General features: G+C 39.9%; 2 protein-coding genes across 5 annotated transcripts; one reads left to right on the top strand and one right to left on the bottom strand.

The window, feature by feature from the left end:
* Window positions 1-32: 32 nt before the first annotated feature.
* Window positions 33-2,594, bottom strand: LOC116329105 (SLC35A4 upstream open reading frame protein). Of its 2 annotated transcripts, XM_039617580.1 has the most exons (4): window positions 2,580-2,594; window positions 1,901-1,999; window positions 1,452-1,550; window positions 33-268 (listed from the first exon to the last, which is right to left on the bottom strand). In XM_039617580.1, the coding sequence occupies exons 2-4, from the start codon at window positions 1,913-1,915 to the stop codon at window positions 71-73; spliced, it is 312 nt and encodes a 103-aa protein (XP_039473514.1). In that variant the 5' UTR covers window positions 1,916-1,999; window positions 2,580-2,594; the 3' UTR covers window positions 33-70. The 2 variants fall into 2 exon arrangements, with proteins under 2 accessions (XP_039473514.1, XP_031606908.1); XM_031751048.2 differs by lacking the exon at window positions 2,580-2,594 and having other exon boundaries at window positions 1,901-2,302.
* Window positions 2,501-16,158, top strand: hmgxb3 (HMG box domain containing 3). Of its 3 annotated transcripts, XM_039617548.1 has the most exons (22): window positions 2,507-2,638; window positions 3,550-3,593; window positions 3,683-3,834; window positions 3,956-4,130; window positions 5,176-5,682; window positions 5,801-5,908; window positions 6,019-6,153; window positions 6,252-6,466; window positions 7,244-7,353; window positions 7,441-7,521; window positions 7,722-7,804; window positions 7,909-8,016; window positions 8,134-8,274; window positions 8,597-8,904; window positions 9,591-9,718; window positions 11,169-11,300; window positions 11,413-11,597; window positions 11,724-11,946; window positions 13,581-13,714; window positions 13,907-14,026; window positions 14,258-14,467; window positions 14,604-16,158. In XM_039617548.1, exons 3-22 carry the CDS (start codon window positions 3,695-3,697, stop codon window positions 15,195-15,197), a joined length of 3,837 nt encoding a protein of 1,278 aa, XP_039473482.1. In that variant the 5' UTR covers window positions 2,507-2,638; window positions 3,550-3,593; window positions 3,683-3,694; the 3' UTR covers window positions 15,198-16,158. The 3 variants fall into 3 exon arrangements, with proteins under 3 accessions (XP_031606890.1, XP_039473487.1, XP_039473482.1); XM_031751030.2 differs by lacking the exon at window positions 3,550-3,593 and having other exon boundaries at window positions 2,501-2,638; XM_039617553.1 differs by lacking the exon at window positions 3,550-3,593 and having other exon boundaries at window positions 2,501-2,638; window positions 5,804-5,908.
* The last annotated feature ends 443 nt before the right edge of the window (window positions 16,159-16,601 follow it).

Here is a 16,601-nt window from a genome sequence, read left to right on the forward strand (position 1 = left end):
GTCCTGATCTATAACGAGCCGGGAGCTCCAAGAATAGTACTTCTTTAGAGTGACAAACAGTCACCCTAGATTACTTTGGTCCTTTCTTCAAGTTGTTCATGTACTCCTTAAAGGTCCTTTCAATGTTGGGCACTTGATAGTTCTGCGCTGCATACATGCCAGTGACTGTTCCCAGCAGTACTCCCAGGAAGGCAGATGAACGTAGTCTGGCCACCACATAACCGGCCAAAAAGCCTTTCAAAAATGGCGATCCCAACACTGAACCACCCTACAAGGCAAAACAATATACACAAATGAAGATACTTCATTAATGGTAAAATATATTCTGTATAGATTACAATCACAATTTAGCTTCCGTTAGTGTGAGTGAACTTGTGACCAGTATTCACTTTTATTCATCAGTCGTAATACAACTGCTAACGGAAATGCTGTACATTTACAATCATATACACTCTCCGGTCACTTTATTAGGTATACCCATTCAACTGCTCATGAACACAAATATCCAGTCAGCCAATCACATGGCAGCAACTCAGTGCATTTAGCCATATAGACATCGTGAAGACAAGATGCTGAAGTTCAAACGGAGCATCAGGGTAAGGAAGAAAGATGATTTTAAGTGACTTTGAATGTGGCATGATTGTTGGTGCCAGGCGAGCTTGTCTTGGAGATTAAGTATCGGAATTTCAGAAGCGGGACCACGCCTCCATACACGCTCCTTCTGGTTCTCACCTATTTAGGTTCCCCCAGTCCTACAAGCTGTTCATTCTCGTTTACGTGCCCCACCCTCCCTCCCCTTTTCAATTCTTTAACTTCTTCACTTCTATTTAGTACATTGGGATCTGCCAGGCCCGGGAGCCGCCGCCGCCCTTCTGAGCATTTGTTACTACAAAGATATGCAGAAGAGCATGAGTGTGCAGTCTGATTGGCTTCCAGCAGAACATGTGCATTACACAAAGCTCAAAATTATTGTTAGTTTTGTTTTTGGTATTTTGAACTATGCTTATCTGTTTTGTCTGTGATGAAAATGGGGGGAATTGGTGACTTAAGATTAGAGACAAAATCTACCTACAGGTAGACAAAGTATCTCAAACCTGATGTCACAAAGCTCAAATCATGTCAAACTGGTTTCTTGAATGTGACAATGAGTTCACACCACTCAAATGTCAGCAGATCTCAATGCAATAGAGCACCTTTGGGATGTGGTGTGACATTTGATCAACAAATCTGATGCTTACATGTCAAGATGGGGAAAAAAATCTATCAGTAATGTTTCCAGCAGCTTGTTTAATCTGTGCCATAAAGAATGGAGACAGAAAGGATCCAACTCGGTAATAGCATCATATACCTAATAAAGTGGCCACCGACTGTATATTCCTACAGTAAGATTAGACGAGGAGAACGTGCTTCAAGGTAGTTACCACTTATCTGGAACACCTGTAATAACTTACCTGGGGAATTCCTGCGGATACTTCGTTCTCCACTCGTCTCTGGATCTCCTCCAGCTGATTTTTGAGCTGTGTTAGATCTCTTAACTGTTTCAGAGGATCCTGTAATGAAAGCAGTTAATCAAATTCCCATTAGAAACGATATGATAGTTCAAAATTAATCTACCCGAGGACAGGTGACAGCCTAAACTTGCCTACAGCGGTCTTACGAAGAGCACATCTGATTCTTTCACCAAACTCCACACTTCTGTCCAAGTTATCTCAGCTACAAGCGGCACAACTAAAGCCGAATAATTTCATGTAAAAGTGATCCCTACCCTGTTAAAATAAACGCCAAAATAAACGCTGTTAACAGAAAAATATATTTTATTGTCCTAGAAGTCGCTAACATACGATGAAGCGCACAACATAAACATAAAACATATTAAGCCTGACCACACTCTCTCACTAACCTTGTCATCCGCCATTTTTGCTCGGTGTTAATCGGCATTCGGCTCATAAGTCTGTGCTGCAGCTGTTTGTCCGGTCGATTGTCACTCGATTAGTATAGCCTGGAAATCAATGCTTTGTAATACGTTTGTTATACAAATGGAAATTTGCTGCTGTTTGAAGGCGTATGAGAAAGTACGGTGAAAAAAAGAAGAAGTTTGGAGTTTCACTTCCATGTCGCTGTCGTGCACAGTTATGAAGATCATTGTCAGGATGCACGTCATTTAAACTTTTAAATGCATTTCTTTGGCTTTGGGATTTATGGGGAATATTTAATATTTAAATAGGTCCCATTTATGTATCCCACTCACAGCCTCTAACTCTCTACCCTGTTATTCTACTGTAGCCCCTCTAGAGGCATTTAACCGGAAAACAATTGCGCTTGCTTGTGTCCACAAGCACTACTCCGTAGGACGCACACTGCACTTTCACGTGGCAAAAACGTCTTACGTGATTGGTTTAATGTATACATTCTGGCATGTGATTGGTTAATGACCATGGCAACAAACCGCCATCTTTTTTTCATGAGACGACTAGCAACGAGGCTACTTTACAGCTTTACTGGCATCGTCAAATTCTTGATCTAATGTAAAGAACAGGCAACTCGTAGCATTCCTTAGCATAATAACACAATGCACGGACCTTTTCGGCGACTTCTAAACGTTGTTCAGAGTAGTTTGTAGTACCTTGGGCCGTCGTAGGTAAGACTTCAATAAGAAGGCATTTCATTGGATAACTGACTGACCGTGCGGGCAGTATTAACACACGCCATTAAACCTACCTTTAAAACGAGGAAGGAGCGGTGGTTTTTACATGTTTGTTTGGTTTAGTGTCTCTCTCCCTGAGCAATGTGGATGATAGTGCATGGCATTTTTGCAGCGATATATTCAAATAATAACCTTTGGTCACACTCCCGTACTTTTATTACTATTATTTTTTATTAGTTATAGCCTTTATGAGCACCTCTGCTTACCTCTCATCACCCGAGGAAAGGAGATGAAATAAACTTTATGTCAAAAGCACAGCAGTTACTCTGTAAAATTGTCATAGTGTTCAAACATTGTGCCCGCTATTGATTTGTGTCTTAGTTGCATGTTATTGCACACACGTAGAAAAACATATTCAGTATACACATCCAGTAATGCATACACTCTTATATATTGTACATATATTTATTACTCTCAGATTTAGCCATTCTTATATTTTGCTTGTTTTACGTTATTGTATTTTTACACAACTTTGTTGCTTGTGAAGCTCGCACACAAGAATTTCACTCGCATGTACTGTACCAGTGTACCTGCACGTGTGATGTGACAATAAAAGTGATTTGATTTGATTTGTGTTATTAGGCATGAAATAGCTAAGATGTGCAAACAATTTCATAAAAACAAATTTGCAAATTGTTTTCATTTTGAGCTTTAGAATTTACTGCATGTGAACGAGATATTGTATTCACTCTAATGTGTGTTTTTGTCTGTTCTTATTGTTTGTGTTTTTATTTACAACTATATTTACTGCTCTCTTTGCAAGTTAACTACCAAATAAGATATCTTTATTCTCACTGAGACCTTTACTTGGTTAAATAAAGTCTAAATGCATTCTATCCATTTAGATTCTATTTTTGATGCTTCCCTTTTTGAAGTGAAGTGGAGATGGGTACGCTTTGACACAACACCCCTGCAATAAATTCCATCTTCTTGACAGTTCAAACATGGATCCCCTGCTGTGTGTCATTTTTGTCCTAGATCGTTGGAAACATGGACAAAGTGGAGCTTTTTGAGGTTGTTAAAGTGACAGAAGAGGTGGAGAGTGCCTACAGCCAAATGGAGGTGACATCCTTTAAAAAGAGGAAGAGCAAACCTCAAGATGACAGTGTGGAGAAACCTAAGAAGCCTAGGTAACATGAATAAAATGGTTTTCAACCCTTCTTTCATCACTGGCTGAGCTTCAAAGCATTAAAAATGTCTTAAAAAATATCATGTTCTAATTGTAGACTTGGAATGTGTTGTCTCCCTTAGGTCTGCCTATCTGCTATACTACTTTGATGTTCACCAGATTATGCAACTCGGAGTCTCTAATATGCCACAGTCTGAGATCAACAAGCGTATCAGTGAGAGCTGGAAACGACTCAGCGTAGCTGAGAAAAGCTACTACCTGGAAAAAGCCAAGTTGGAGAAGGAGGGCATAGATACAGTAAGCTGCAGTCTCAACTTTTTTTTAATGAAAACAAACCAGCATATCGGATTAGCTGAAAGACCATATTATTTAAATCCATTAATCTGTAGATTAAACCTTCTTAAACACTTATGCTAGAATTCAAAACTGGTGCACTTTCACCTGGCAATATCAGTCTGTTACAAATAAATTAGAAAAATACTGTTATTCGTGTTCAGAGACCTGTTCTAGGTCTAACCCTGAACCTTTGAATTGAACCTCCTGAGTCTTTTGCCCATTTACAGAAGAGCTGATCAGACTTAGTTCAATAAATGGAAAAAAAAGAGATTTAATTTACATTTAAGACCTTCCTCAACAGTGTTTGACTATATTTCAAAGTGTGTATACATTCCTACATAGTGAACAATAGTGTCAGAACATTGAAAACTGTCTGCAGCCTTCATAAACTCAGGTATATAACCTTACTTTTGTTATATGTGGACATGCAGCCATCCTTAGAAGCATACAAGTCATTTCCAAGGTGACGACTTACTATGATCGTATAATATGATTTTATAAATATAATAGGAGGGCCCCATCACTGCAGCCAATCACATCATATCAATAGATATGAGAGAATATCATCATAAACACTTTTGTGGTTATAAGTGAAAAACATTTACCACTTCCTGTGGCTTCTCACTTGGAGTCAGTGCACAAAGATACTTGTCTGTGACAAACACAGCTGGCATCATGTGAGTGACAAATCTTTATTAACAAATTGTTTTTTTTTAATGAAAAATCACAATCTACAGATTTCTGTTCTCTTTCAGACTCACTTTTAGTACCTGTTAGTACCTGTAAGTTGACAGTAATAAGTATTTTTATCATAATAAATACTGTGCTAGTACAATCTCTAGTAGTAAATTAATCATTATTCCACAAAGTCAACCCAAGTCTTTTTAAAAACATTGCCACTGGTAGACAGTGATTAAAAAGCCCTTCCTCCAGTGAGATTAATTTATTTCCTTTGTCATGAATTCTTTTGGCCATAAAAACTTTCTCTATTGTGCTTTTTCCTCAGTCATCTCTTAGTCCCTCTAAAGATCTGCCAGGCTTCCGCAAAATCCTACCCAGAACCAGTTACTTTGTATTGTCCAAAGGCTGCTCCTCAAGTCTCCTGCCGGGAAGCTCTCAATCAGAGCTCAGCATTGAGTCTACGGAGAATCCATCTGAAAGTGGCTTGCCCTCAGTCTCCCTTATTCAGGAAACCCGGTTGACACCTCTAGGGTTGGCTGGTGAGGTTGAACTCTCTGAACACCCCATTGTTGTTGATGAAATAACAGGGGAAACAGCGGTAGTGTCTCCTGCCCTCCAAGGAATTCCACCCGCCTCTTCCTCCTCCTCTGTCTCACCCAAAGCAACAGCTTCTGGAGACTCCAGTGTCTCACAGGGCTCTGGTGACTTTGCAGCAAATGGGGTCATACTGAAAGGAAATGAGGCAAGAGCTGGCAGTAGTAGTTACAGTGCAGCGATGGTGCAGCAGACACAGGGGGACACCACACAGGTGGTGGCCATCATACCCACCCAGGTACGACCTAAATGTCCTCCATCTTCTGCCAGGTTGTAGACTGATATTCATTAACTTATATAATAACCTAATTTTAATAACAGCACATGTACTTTGCTTACTTCTTGCCTTACCCTAGAAGCTGCTGGAGCCCAAGTCTTTGGCAGCTGTGAGCTCTGTGGGCCCGGTGGTGATGGTCCCTGTTGGAGCCAGCATAGAGCAAAGTGCAAAACCTTCATATAAAATGGTAAGCATGCATATTTGTCAAATAAAGAAAAATCTTGTATCTGGAATAGTATAAATTTAATTTGAAGGACTTGAAAGACCTGAAGTTACATATTTTCCTCTTCTCGTCAGTCTGTGAAGACATATACTCGGAGAGGTCGAGGGAGGTGTCTGAATCCTGGCTGTTCATTTATCTACGTTACCCGCCACAAGCCACCAACATGCCCCGAGTGCGGGAGCCACTTGGGTGGTAAATGGATACCTGCTGTAAGTGTTAATGCAACCTAAGAAAAAATACATTAAAGTAAATTCACTATTTACTTGTGGTTCTAATCAGTTAGTTTTGGCTGCAATTTTCTTAATAGGCAAAAAAGCCACACAAGAAGCAACAAAACAAAGCTAATAAAAGCTGTCAGACCACACAACCAACAACTCAGAAGGTGGCCGCTGCTGTCAGCAAAATAAATACTACTGCAGGCAACAAAGAAGGCCAAGTTCTGAGGTGCACCAGAAAGCAGAGTGCTCGTTCAGCTGGAGTGCCACAAGAGGGCAGCAGCACCAAACAACCGGCTCAAACAAGGTGCGTGTCAATTCTGCAGATTATTACTGTCTGAGAGTTCACAAGGCCATTAAATCAGATATTAAGTGTGTTCGGTCTTTTAAAGAAGCAAGTTGATTACATGGTTTAAGTGGTGGTTATTTACAGATGGAAGCTTTTATGCTTTAGCTGCAGAAGGCATGCAGTATGAAAAGTACAATGCAAAAGTCTTGAGATTGCTTCTTGTAGTCTGTCATTTATATTTACATTTTTCTTCAATACTTTCTTTTAATGTTCAAAGTCATTTTGAGTATTAATTCTTAGGGCTTTCTGAAGGACTATCAACATTTTTCTTTAACTCACTTTAAAGGCCAATTGTGTACCTGACCATTTTTAGAGGATTTTTAAAAAATATTTGTTAAGCCATATAACAATAATATTAGAATATTGAAGCATAAAAATGCACTGAAATTAATTGAATATACCTTTATTTGTATATTTGTATATGTATGCCCGTATTTGTCATTTTCCTACCAAATGTCAAGAAATTCGAGGTGGCTCAATGCTTTTTCACAGCACTATATGTACATTAGTGGATTTGTTTATTTTGAAAAATGCACACTTATCTTGTTTTTCCTCTTTTCACTTACTGTACCTCCCTTAATAACAAGAACTGCCAAAAATGTGTGGAACAAAGGCCATTTTGAAAATGTGGATGAAGTTGAATTATACTCACTTCCTCTTTGTGCTGTTAAAACAGCTGCCTAGTGCCCTCTGTAGGCTGTATCTGACTTGACATACTTACTTTTTCATTTATAGACAAGTGAAAGACAATCCTAAAAGTGCCTCAATCCAAGGCCAGGAAAAGAGCAGTACCACTGTGCAGAAGAGGCCTGTGAGGCCCATCCTCCCTGCCTGCTACAACACAGGTGAAATGAAACAGACCCAGCAGTAATGTTTTGGTGCCTGTGTTTAATCGGGCTCTCACAGCGTCAACATATGTGTTTGTCTTTTAGGTCGTGCTGTGTTTCAGATCATAACTGTTCCACCTGACAAAGAGAAATTTCAGTATTCACACAACAATAATTCACCGACTGGTAATGTTCATTTGACTGTATTTCTAATTATTCTTTATTCTGTGCAATTTCCACATTTGTGGCTTCTGTCTGATTTTATTAGGTTTGCTCTGTACTTATTCTTGACACATGCAGACCAATTTTATCATGAAGTGTCTAGATATGGCTGTATTTTCTGAGGTTTTAGCTCTCAGTTGATGTGGGTTTTTTTTTAACCACAGTGCCACCAGAGAGTTTCTCAGGTCTCAAACCCAGCACTTTAAAGCAGCTCGGCCAGGCTGTCCCAACAACCACAGCTAACCAGGTTAACACATACATACAGTTACATACAGACAGAAAACCCTCACACAGAACTGCAAAACAGCAGATTTAATCCTTCTTTCTAACTGTCTGCATGGATTTCCATAGGATTTTCCGGGCCCAGCGGACAGAAGCCAGCCCACGTCTTCTCTGACTGACAGGAGAGTGAATATCCTGTCAGTTGTGCCTTTCAAACAGCAAACAGTTTCCAGCTTTGTGAGTATCTTCCTTGCAGTTTATTCTGCTGTAATTGTGTACAAACCTGTACTTTTGTCCCTCTATGTTGCTTGTTTGTTGATATCTGGCTAATTTATTACTTCTTTATTCTTTAAGGATTTGGGACTGTCCACAGCACGAGGCAGGGGTCGGTGTAAGAACCCATCTTGCGACTATATTTATAAGAACAGGCACAAACCTGCAGTGTGCCCGAAATGTGGCTGCAAGCTGACCCAGAAGAATGCCAAGGCAACAAAGGTATACAAAACATTCCTTCCTCCAATTTTTCTCCAAAGTGCAGGTGCTGTAAGATCAGTTTCCAGCTGTTTCTTTGATCTTTTGCTGATTATTTCATGAAGCGTAGCAGTAGCTGGGATCCTTTAGAATGCATTGATTCTATTTTCTGTTACAGCTGTAACACTTTCGTTTACTTGTCTTCACTATAATCATTGCAGAAACTTTTAGCAACTTCTGAACACAAATGTATTAAATGCTTTACTTTTACTTTAAAACCAAATTTTTTGTATTTTTCAATACAGACCCATTTGTCTCCATTGATTTCTTAATTTCCCCTTTTCAGTCTGAGACTCTGCTGTATCCATACAATCCCCTTAGTCCTGCCCAAAAAGACATCCAGCGTCAAAATACGGTGCAGCTGCTGCGCACCTCTTTGCAGATTCCTGAGAGTGAGACTGAGCTTCAGGAAACATTAACCCTCATCCAGGAGCTCAACACTTTCCAGATTGTCTTTGTTCAAATGGCTGACCAGGAGCAGGAAAACAGCACTGAGGCAGAGACTATGCTTCAGTCTAGGTGGCCTCAGTACTACGAGTCAGCAGCTACTCACTGTGGCCTGTGTAACTACCCTCTCTTCAAAGGTGATCAGAGGTAAGAAGATGCATGACAAGATTAGTTTTTAAAACTTTAATATTCTCCCACCTTGATTATTGCAGTTCACTTTTCACGTGTCTCTCTCAGTCCTCCATACCTAACCCCACTTACGGCAGAACACAGCAGTAAGGCTGCTTACAAAAACTAGTCAGCAGTCACATATTACACCTATTCTCTGATCCCTTCATTGGCTTTCAGTGAATTTCAGAATCCACTTTAAAATTCTGGCCTCTGCTTAAATAGCAGAGCTTCTGAAACCTCATCACTGCAGCCGGCCTCTCCGATCCTCGAACCAGGGTCTCCTAACTGTCCCTCACTCTGGTTTTAAAAATAGATGTGATTGTTCTTTTGAGGTTGTTGCACCTGAACTGTGGATTAGCCTTCCACACTCATCAGGTCAACTGAATGTTACTGGTTTTAACTGCTGAAAAGCCATTTTTATAGGTTAGCTTTCCCTTAATCTTTTCCCCTTTGACTTTGACTATAATTTGCAGCTATTTGCGTGTATGTTGGAATGAGTGTCTGACCGTATATGGTTGATTTTGTTTCTGTGTAGTTATCGTCACTCTGTTGCTCTTATTCAAACTGTTAAGCATTTTGTAATTCTGTGTTTTGAAAAATGCTAAACAAAGTTATTATTATCATACCTGGTATCTTACATTATCTGTATCTGTACATTTTAGCACTGTTGCAGGACAGGAGAACTGCTGGCTGCTCACTGAAACTCTGATGCAGACAGTCTCTCTGCAGCTCAAGGTTTGTCTCAATGTTCAGTGTCTGGCCCTGCACAGCTTCACTGACCTTCATCCAGGTAAGCAGAGCCAATTGAAGGTGTATTGCACATATAATTATGGGATTTGTTTGATTTAAATAAAGATTCCTCGGGAGACTGGCTACCTTTTGTCTGCAGAAGCTCTTAGTAGGCACAAGCTGGCACATATATAGTAATGATCAGAAATATACATTCAGTTATCATAGGCATTAATGCCATGGTAATTTTAATTATTTATTTGAACTGTTCTTTTTCGAAGAAGTATTAGGTCTGAATTTATTCTGGATTTTCTCTAATCCACACAAGATCAAAAACATACACAGACTCATCTAAATCTTTTAATAAGTGGTGCTGGGGTTCTACTGTGTTTTTTAACGTGATGAGGCCAAAGCCTATTAAATTCTCGCTGGTGATCCCAAACAACATCAAAACTGGTTTTGAAAGGATAAAACAAGCTGACATTAGACTTCTGGAGTGGTATACCTAAAGCCCCAGCCTGAACCTTTTTTAAAATTTATGAACTAGCCTTATGCTTAAAATGCTTAAAACTTTTGACTCTGTGTGGATTAGAGAAAATTAAAAATAACTTCAATCCTATGCACCAGTTCTTGTTTTCTAAAGTCGTTAAAGATGTACGCTGCACAATCATTACACCCTGAAAAACAGCTAAAAAAATCAACAAAACCCCAAACTACCATGACATTTATGCCCTTGATGGCTGTATGTAAACTTCTGACAACATCTGTACATTTATAGGCTCATGCTCCCAATGTGACTTATCCAGTTTTTAGTACATTGTGCTTCTGTGATCCACTGGACAGAAAATAAGTTGGCAAAGTCTTCAGTTGTGATGGAAATTCCAGTGTTACCAAAACAGCAATGTTATTATGAGTAACTGTGGCTCTGTGAGACCAAAACAGTAAAACTAAGAAGGGTGCTGTGTTTCTGTTCGCTTAAAATGTTAGAAAAGACAGCAGTCCACTACTTTTAGCCTTGCTACTCATCAGTCGCTCCTTTTTCAAAAAAGAAATTGGTGCTTGTTCAAATGTACCTGCCCTGGAATAGCTCATCTCCGAAAACTGCTCTTAAAGGTCAGCTTCTGCAGTAAAATGTTGCATTTACCAGTTGCAGTCATTATTTCACTGATTGGTTAAAAGCCTTTTATATAGCATATAAGATTCCAGTGAATGCAAATCTATCAGTATTTTCAAAAACTGTTGTCATCGTCTTTTAGCTCCATACTAACCTTTAATAATGGAGGACGGGTTAACGTTTCAACCTGCCTCGTTATGGTCAAAGTGTCAGATGGGGTACATGCTGATGACTTCTGGCTGACCATGGAGAAACAATATTTCCCTTGTGTAGTCATGCCAACAGCATTGAGTGGATATAAACAGCTCTTACTGAGGAAGCTTTTTTATAAGGTGTGGTTTGGCCTGTAGCCATATTCTCTGGAATCGAGTTGATGAATCTTTCTTTATTCTAACAGGTCTGTTCAACATTGGGAACAGACTGCTGGTGAGCATTGACCTCTTTCTGAAGATCAGGGCCAGCATCAAACTAGGCCAGTCGCCCTCTCAGGCAGCCAAGACTATATTAGACCACGTCCCCAGTCATCCTGGTAAAATCCTGTATTACACTCAGCATTCATTGCTTCTGCTACTTTGTAACGGTCTGCTTTTTAAAAAAATGGCTTTGACAATCTGTTTTCTCCTTTTGCTTTTGGCCCCCAGTCCATTCTCTTAATCCAGATGAATCATCTCAAATTCAAGATCTTCTCCTGAGCGGCTTCTGGGCCTTTGAGTGTCTTACTGTACGAGATTACAACGATATGATCTGTGGCATTTGCGGCGTTGCTCCAAAGATAGAAATTGCACAGAGACACACAAACAATGTCCTGGAGCTCAAGAATGTAGAAGTAAGAGTTTGGTGATAAAAACTGTCATTAATGCCACATAATTTTCATTTTAGCAATGGCTGCTTTGTTTGGATATGTGTTTGACTGTGTGCTCTTTTGTTGTGTCCTCTTGTGACCTCGCTGCAGTTTACCTGGCCTGAGTTTTCAGTGTCAGATGAGGTACATGTGGATGACTTCTGGCTGACCATGGAGAGTGAGGCTATTGAGCAAGCAGCTTTCCCCACAGACATCCCTATCACACGGGTAGATGCTTCCATAATTGCTCCCTTCATTCCCCCTTTGATGAGGAGCCCCAGTGTTATCAACACAGAGAAGGACAAGGTCCTGCCACACCCTGAACAGTCCTCGGGTATGTTCTTACTGTAAATTACTGCTGATTTTCATCTCTGCATGCATAAATCATTTTTATTAAATGGTGACCGATGTTCCAGTGATTAATTAAGTACTATAATCAAGCAAGTATAATAGAGATTTTTAAGACTAAAAGAACATAAATGCATAATAGTGTTTAAAAAGAAAAAAAAAACAGTTTTGTAGTGAACACATGTCACATGACCATTCACGTGCAGTGTGTGTGCGTGAGATGCTGTAAACAGGAAACGGAGGATTAAAGAAATACTAAAAGTGAGGTTAGGGATTTCTTTACTCAGACTGGTGATAACATGGAAATGTTACTGAACCACAGGGGCGGCGGGAGAACAGGTAACAGGTATTAGAGCAGTATCCACTGCTAGAAGAAGTCATTGCAATGAAAAAGCAAAACTATGAAATCTCACAGGTGGCCTAGCCATAATATTTGAGCTTAATATACCCTCACTGGCCGCTTTATTAGATATACTGATTCAACTGGTCATTAATACAAATGTCTAAACCAATCATATGATAGCAACTTGATGCATTTAAGCATGTAGACGTGGCCAAGACAACCTGCTGAAGTTCAAACACATCATTAGAATTATGATTTAAGTGACTTTTTATGGGGCATTGTTGCCACGTGGGGTGGTCTGAGTATTTTACAAACTGGTGATGTACTGGGATTTTCCCAAACAACAGCATCTTACAGAGATGGTTTAGAGAGAATAATTTGAAGAAGAGGAAAAATCCAGCTCACAGCAATTCTCTGGGTGATAATTCCTTGTTAATGCCAGAGGACAGAGGAGAATGGTTTCACTGCTTTGAAATCATAGGAAGGCAACAGTGACTTAAAAAGCCACTAATTTACAACCAAGGTATGCAGAAGAGCATCTCTGAATGCACAGCATGCTGAACCTTGAAGCAGATGGGCCACCTTAGTAAAAGAGCACATAGTTGTCACGCCTGTTAGTTAACAACAGGAAACCAAGGTTACAATTGGACAACAGAAGACTGGTCTGATGAGTCTCGATTTTTGCTGCCACATTGAGATGTTAGGGTGAGAATCTGGAATATACAGCATGGAAGCATGGATCCATCCAGTGTACCCATCTTCTGATGTATAGCACACCATTTCACAAAGCTCAAATCATCTTAAACATCTTTATTGAACATGACAGTGAGTTCACTGCACTCAAATGGCCTCTGCAGTCGAAAGATCTCAGTGTGGTAGAGCACCTCTGGGATGTGGTGGAACCGGAGAGTCACATCATTTATGTGCAGCAACTGTGCGATCCTGTCATGTTAGTATGGACTTAAATCCCTGAGGAATGTTTCCAGCGCTTTGTTGAATCTGTCGCCGTTTGGACAGTAAAGTCCAACCCTGTACTAGGAAAATGTATCTAATAAAGTGACTAGTGACTGTATATCACTGAGTAGACAACAAGGTTGTCTGCATCATCATTTCGGAAAGTCTCAGGCAGCATTTGCAAAAGTTTATGTTTTAAAATGTTGGAGTGATGTGGATCTGACAGGTAAAAGAAATATATGTTAACTTGCTTTAAGATGAAAACACATTGGAGTAGGGATGTAGCCATATTTTAAGACAGCAGTGTTCATCATGTTCTTCAGGAGATCCATCGGTTTTGGTACGCCTCATTCACGACAGTCAGCTGAGACTCGACAAGATTGAAGATCACACTGAGGACGAGTTGAGAAAAGTGCTTGACTGCTGTGGGGCAAACATCGCCCCAGGTACCACCAAGGTACGTGTGTGTCACTTTTTTTCTATTATAGAACTGTAACTGTAACTAAATTTACTACTTACGAAGCAAAATCTTCAAAAATCTGTTTTTCTTGATCATTAATTTGGTTTCTTAATTCGTTCATTTTCTCATATTTGTGTGAGAGTTTGTATTAATAAAACCCTGCTTTCTGTCTCCATTTGAATGAATTAGAATGAGCTGCTGGCATCTCTGTTCTCCTTGTACGCAGTCGTTCATAGCGGCCTCTCCACTGCCTCACAACCCCCTGCACACCTCACTGCTGGCAAGCTGTCCAAAGTCTGCCCCCACAAGGTAAAAACAGCAGCCCTTTCATTGTTATCCAGATGTGTCAAAACAAATAAATTCAATGGATCAACTTGTATTACATCTAATGTAGTGATTTAACATTTTCAAGGTCCAATTGCAAGTATCATTCACTGCAAACACACCAAAGTATTTTAAACAAGTAACAAACGAAAGCACAAAAGTGATTTTACACACTTTAAAAAGTATAATTGTTTTCTCTGTGATGCCTGTGCCCAGGTCATGTGTGCTTCTAAGTACTTGGTGAAAGGAGAGACGGCTCGTGACCACGTTGATCTGCTGCTGTCATCTCGCTACTGGCCTCCAGTCTATGTTTGTGACTGTGCTCGTCAGGTGGCCCTTTGCACTGACCTGCAGTACCCACAGCTGGCAAAACAGATGTGGGGGAGAAATCAAGGCTGCTTCTCTGACCCTTTTGAAAAACCAGTGGTGTGTGATTCCAGTGTTTAGTGTGATTGAAATAAGCAATGAATAAGCTGTTATTATAGCAGTTTGAATTAAAAGTTAAGAGCTAAACACTCAGTGTGCTGCCTTCCTCAGACAAACTGTCCTTTGTCTTCTTTAGCTCGTGTCATGTGCGGAGCTCCAGGACCAGCTGTACAGTGCTGACCTGTCCTCAGGAGCAGAGAACCACCAGGTCCACCCCATCACCAACTCTTCCTCCTGCTGGCTGGTTCATCCTCCACGGGAAACCCAGAAGCCTGCTGCTCCAGAACATCATTCTATGGTCATCTGCAAAGACCTCGAGCCTTATGTTAGCCTGATAGCTGAGATAGAGATGGAGAAGGGCGAGGAAGATGACAAGAGTGCTCCGGATAAAGAACAGTCAGATACATTGAAGAGTGACTCCACAGAAAGTTCTTCTACCGTTCCTTCTGTGAGCCGTGCACTGAAACAACCTATAGTTTTCAACAACACAGCTTATTATTACCTGTACAACCGTCTGGTGGATTTTCTCACTAGCCGAGACATCGTGAGCCAGCAGATCAGTGAAGTTGTGAAGGCCTGCCAACCTGGAGAGGTCGTGATCAGGGATTCTCTGTACCGACTGGGAGTGGCGCAGATAAAAACAGATGGAGAGGGAGATGAAGGAAGTGGGGTGGAGGGACAGGCACAGGAGGAAGGAATGGAGACGTTTGAGGTTGTTCTGGATGAATAAGATAATTTGGCTTAGAAAGCGAGATACATGAGCAAGCAGGCAGGGAGGTGGACTGAATGTATAATGGCTGCAAAAATTAAGAAACATGCAAGTGCTGCTAGTGATTGTAGGGTTAACCCTGACAATGGTAGTATTTTTAAGATGGTCAACATGTATCAAGTTGTTGAAACAGTTTTAGAGATGTTTAAGTGTGAGAACAAGTAGATCAGATTGATGGTAATGAAATGTCAAAGCTGTCCTTCTCAGCTGACTAAAGGAATGTAACCTATGTATATATATTTTTTTAGCAACAGGAAATAAAGACTGAAAAAAGAACAGAACATATATGTAATGTATGTAAGTAACCTTGAGTCCTGCTCATACATCAGTGCTTTCCTCTGACTGAAAGAATGTAAGCAGGATTTTGTTCACTCAGCTACGACTTCAAACATGAATGTAAATATTTAGCTTTGAATTATATGGTATATTTATAACCCTTTGGCGTTCCTGCTTTACATTTTTACACTCTTACCTCTCAACTGCCACCCGCTGCCTTTCGGACTGATGTTTATGTTGGGAAGCGATTATAAAATGTTGATTGTAATATATGATAATGTGGTGATATACCCTTGTTAGTAGTTTTTGCTTTAATTTGTGCCACACTGAATGAGTTGGGTTGACTCAAGTGAAGCAGCCAGCCTTTAAAGAAACAGCTGCATAAAAGATATGTAATATATCTATCTATGTGAAGTATTCGTTTTTTTCATTTTTTCTGGTGTTGATAAAGATAACGTAGACTTTGCCTGGCAGTTAAAATGAACAATGGATGAACAGAACCTCTGTGGAAGTATTGGGGCTGCAGAGTTGTTAGTAGGGACACCTGTTGATCAAGTGGCACCGAAGCAGCCGTGTATAGTGGTAATATGCAAAAGTAGTCTGTAAATTAAACTGCTTGTGTCACAAATAAATATAAAGAAATCAATGGCTTTGCAGCTTTTCTGGGACAGAATTTAAACGTATAAATAACATGTGTATAAACTGATAAACTTAGACTTGACAACAGGAAATCTAAAACTTTGTAACGGTTTAATGTCTGCTACTGCAAATCTGTTGTCTGTGAAGTTTCCTTACTCAGTTCTACATCAAAGCCACCCACAAGCAACACTGACGTTCAGAATTACAAGCAGTTATCACATGAAAGAGGCTGCAAGCATCAGGATGGTTTTTGAAGTCCCACAAAGGTAAAAGAAGTGAAACAGCTCCAGGATATAGTTTCTGACATCATTCATTACTCGAGGAAATGAAGAGAGGTTTGCAAGTAAGGAAATTACTAATTAAGTTATTAATTTAGTCAATTTTGGGTGTACTTTGGGAATTAATTAATTAATTAATTAATATATAATTATGATTAATTAATAGATAATT

The sequence above is a fragment of the Oreochromis aureus genome, linkage group 2 (genome assembly GCF_013358895.1).
Source record: "Oreochromis aureus strain Israel breed Guangdong linkage group 2, ZZ_aureus, whole genome shotgun sequence".
Taxonomy (NCBI): Eukaryota; Metazoa; Chordata; class Actinopteri; order Cichliformes; family Cichlidae; genus Oreochromis; species Oreochromis aureus.

What these genes read in the sequence shown, in the direction of transcription:
- LOC116329105 (XM_039617580.1), bottom strand. An exon ending in TATCCGCAGGAATTCCCCAG is followed by an intron (nt 269 to 1,451) that starts GTAAGTTATTAC and finishes TTTGCCTTGTAG; the next exon opens with GGTGGTTCAGTGTTGGGATC.
- hmgxb3 (XM_031751030.2), top strand. Translation starts at nt 3,695, where the DNA reads ATGGACAAAGTGGAGCTTTTTGAGGTTGTTAAAGTGACAGAAGAGGTG. An exon ending in AGAAGGAGGGCATAGATACA is followed by an intron (nt 4,131 to 5,175) that starts GTAAGCTGCAGT and finishes CTTTTTCCTCAG; the next exon opens with TCATCTCTTAGTCCCTCTAA. An exon ending in CAAAACCTTCATATAAAATG is followed by an intron (nt 5,909 to 6,018) that starts GTAAGCATGCAT and finishes TCTTCTCGTCAG; the next exon opens with TCTGTGAAGACATATACTCG.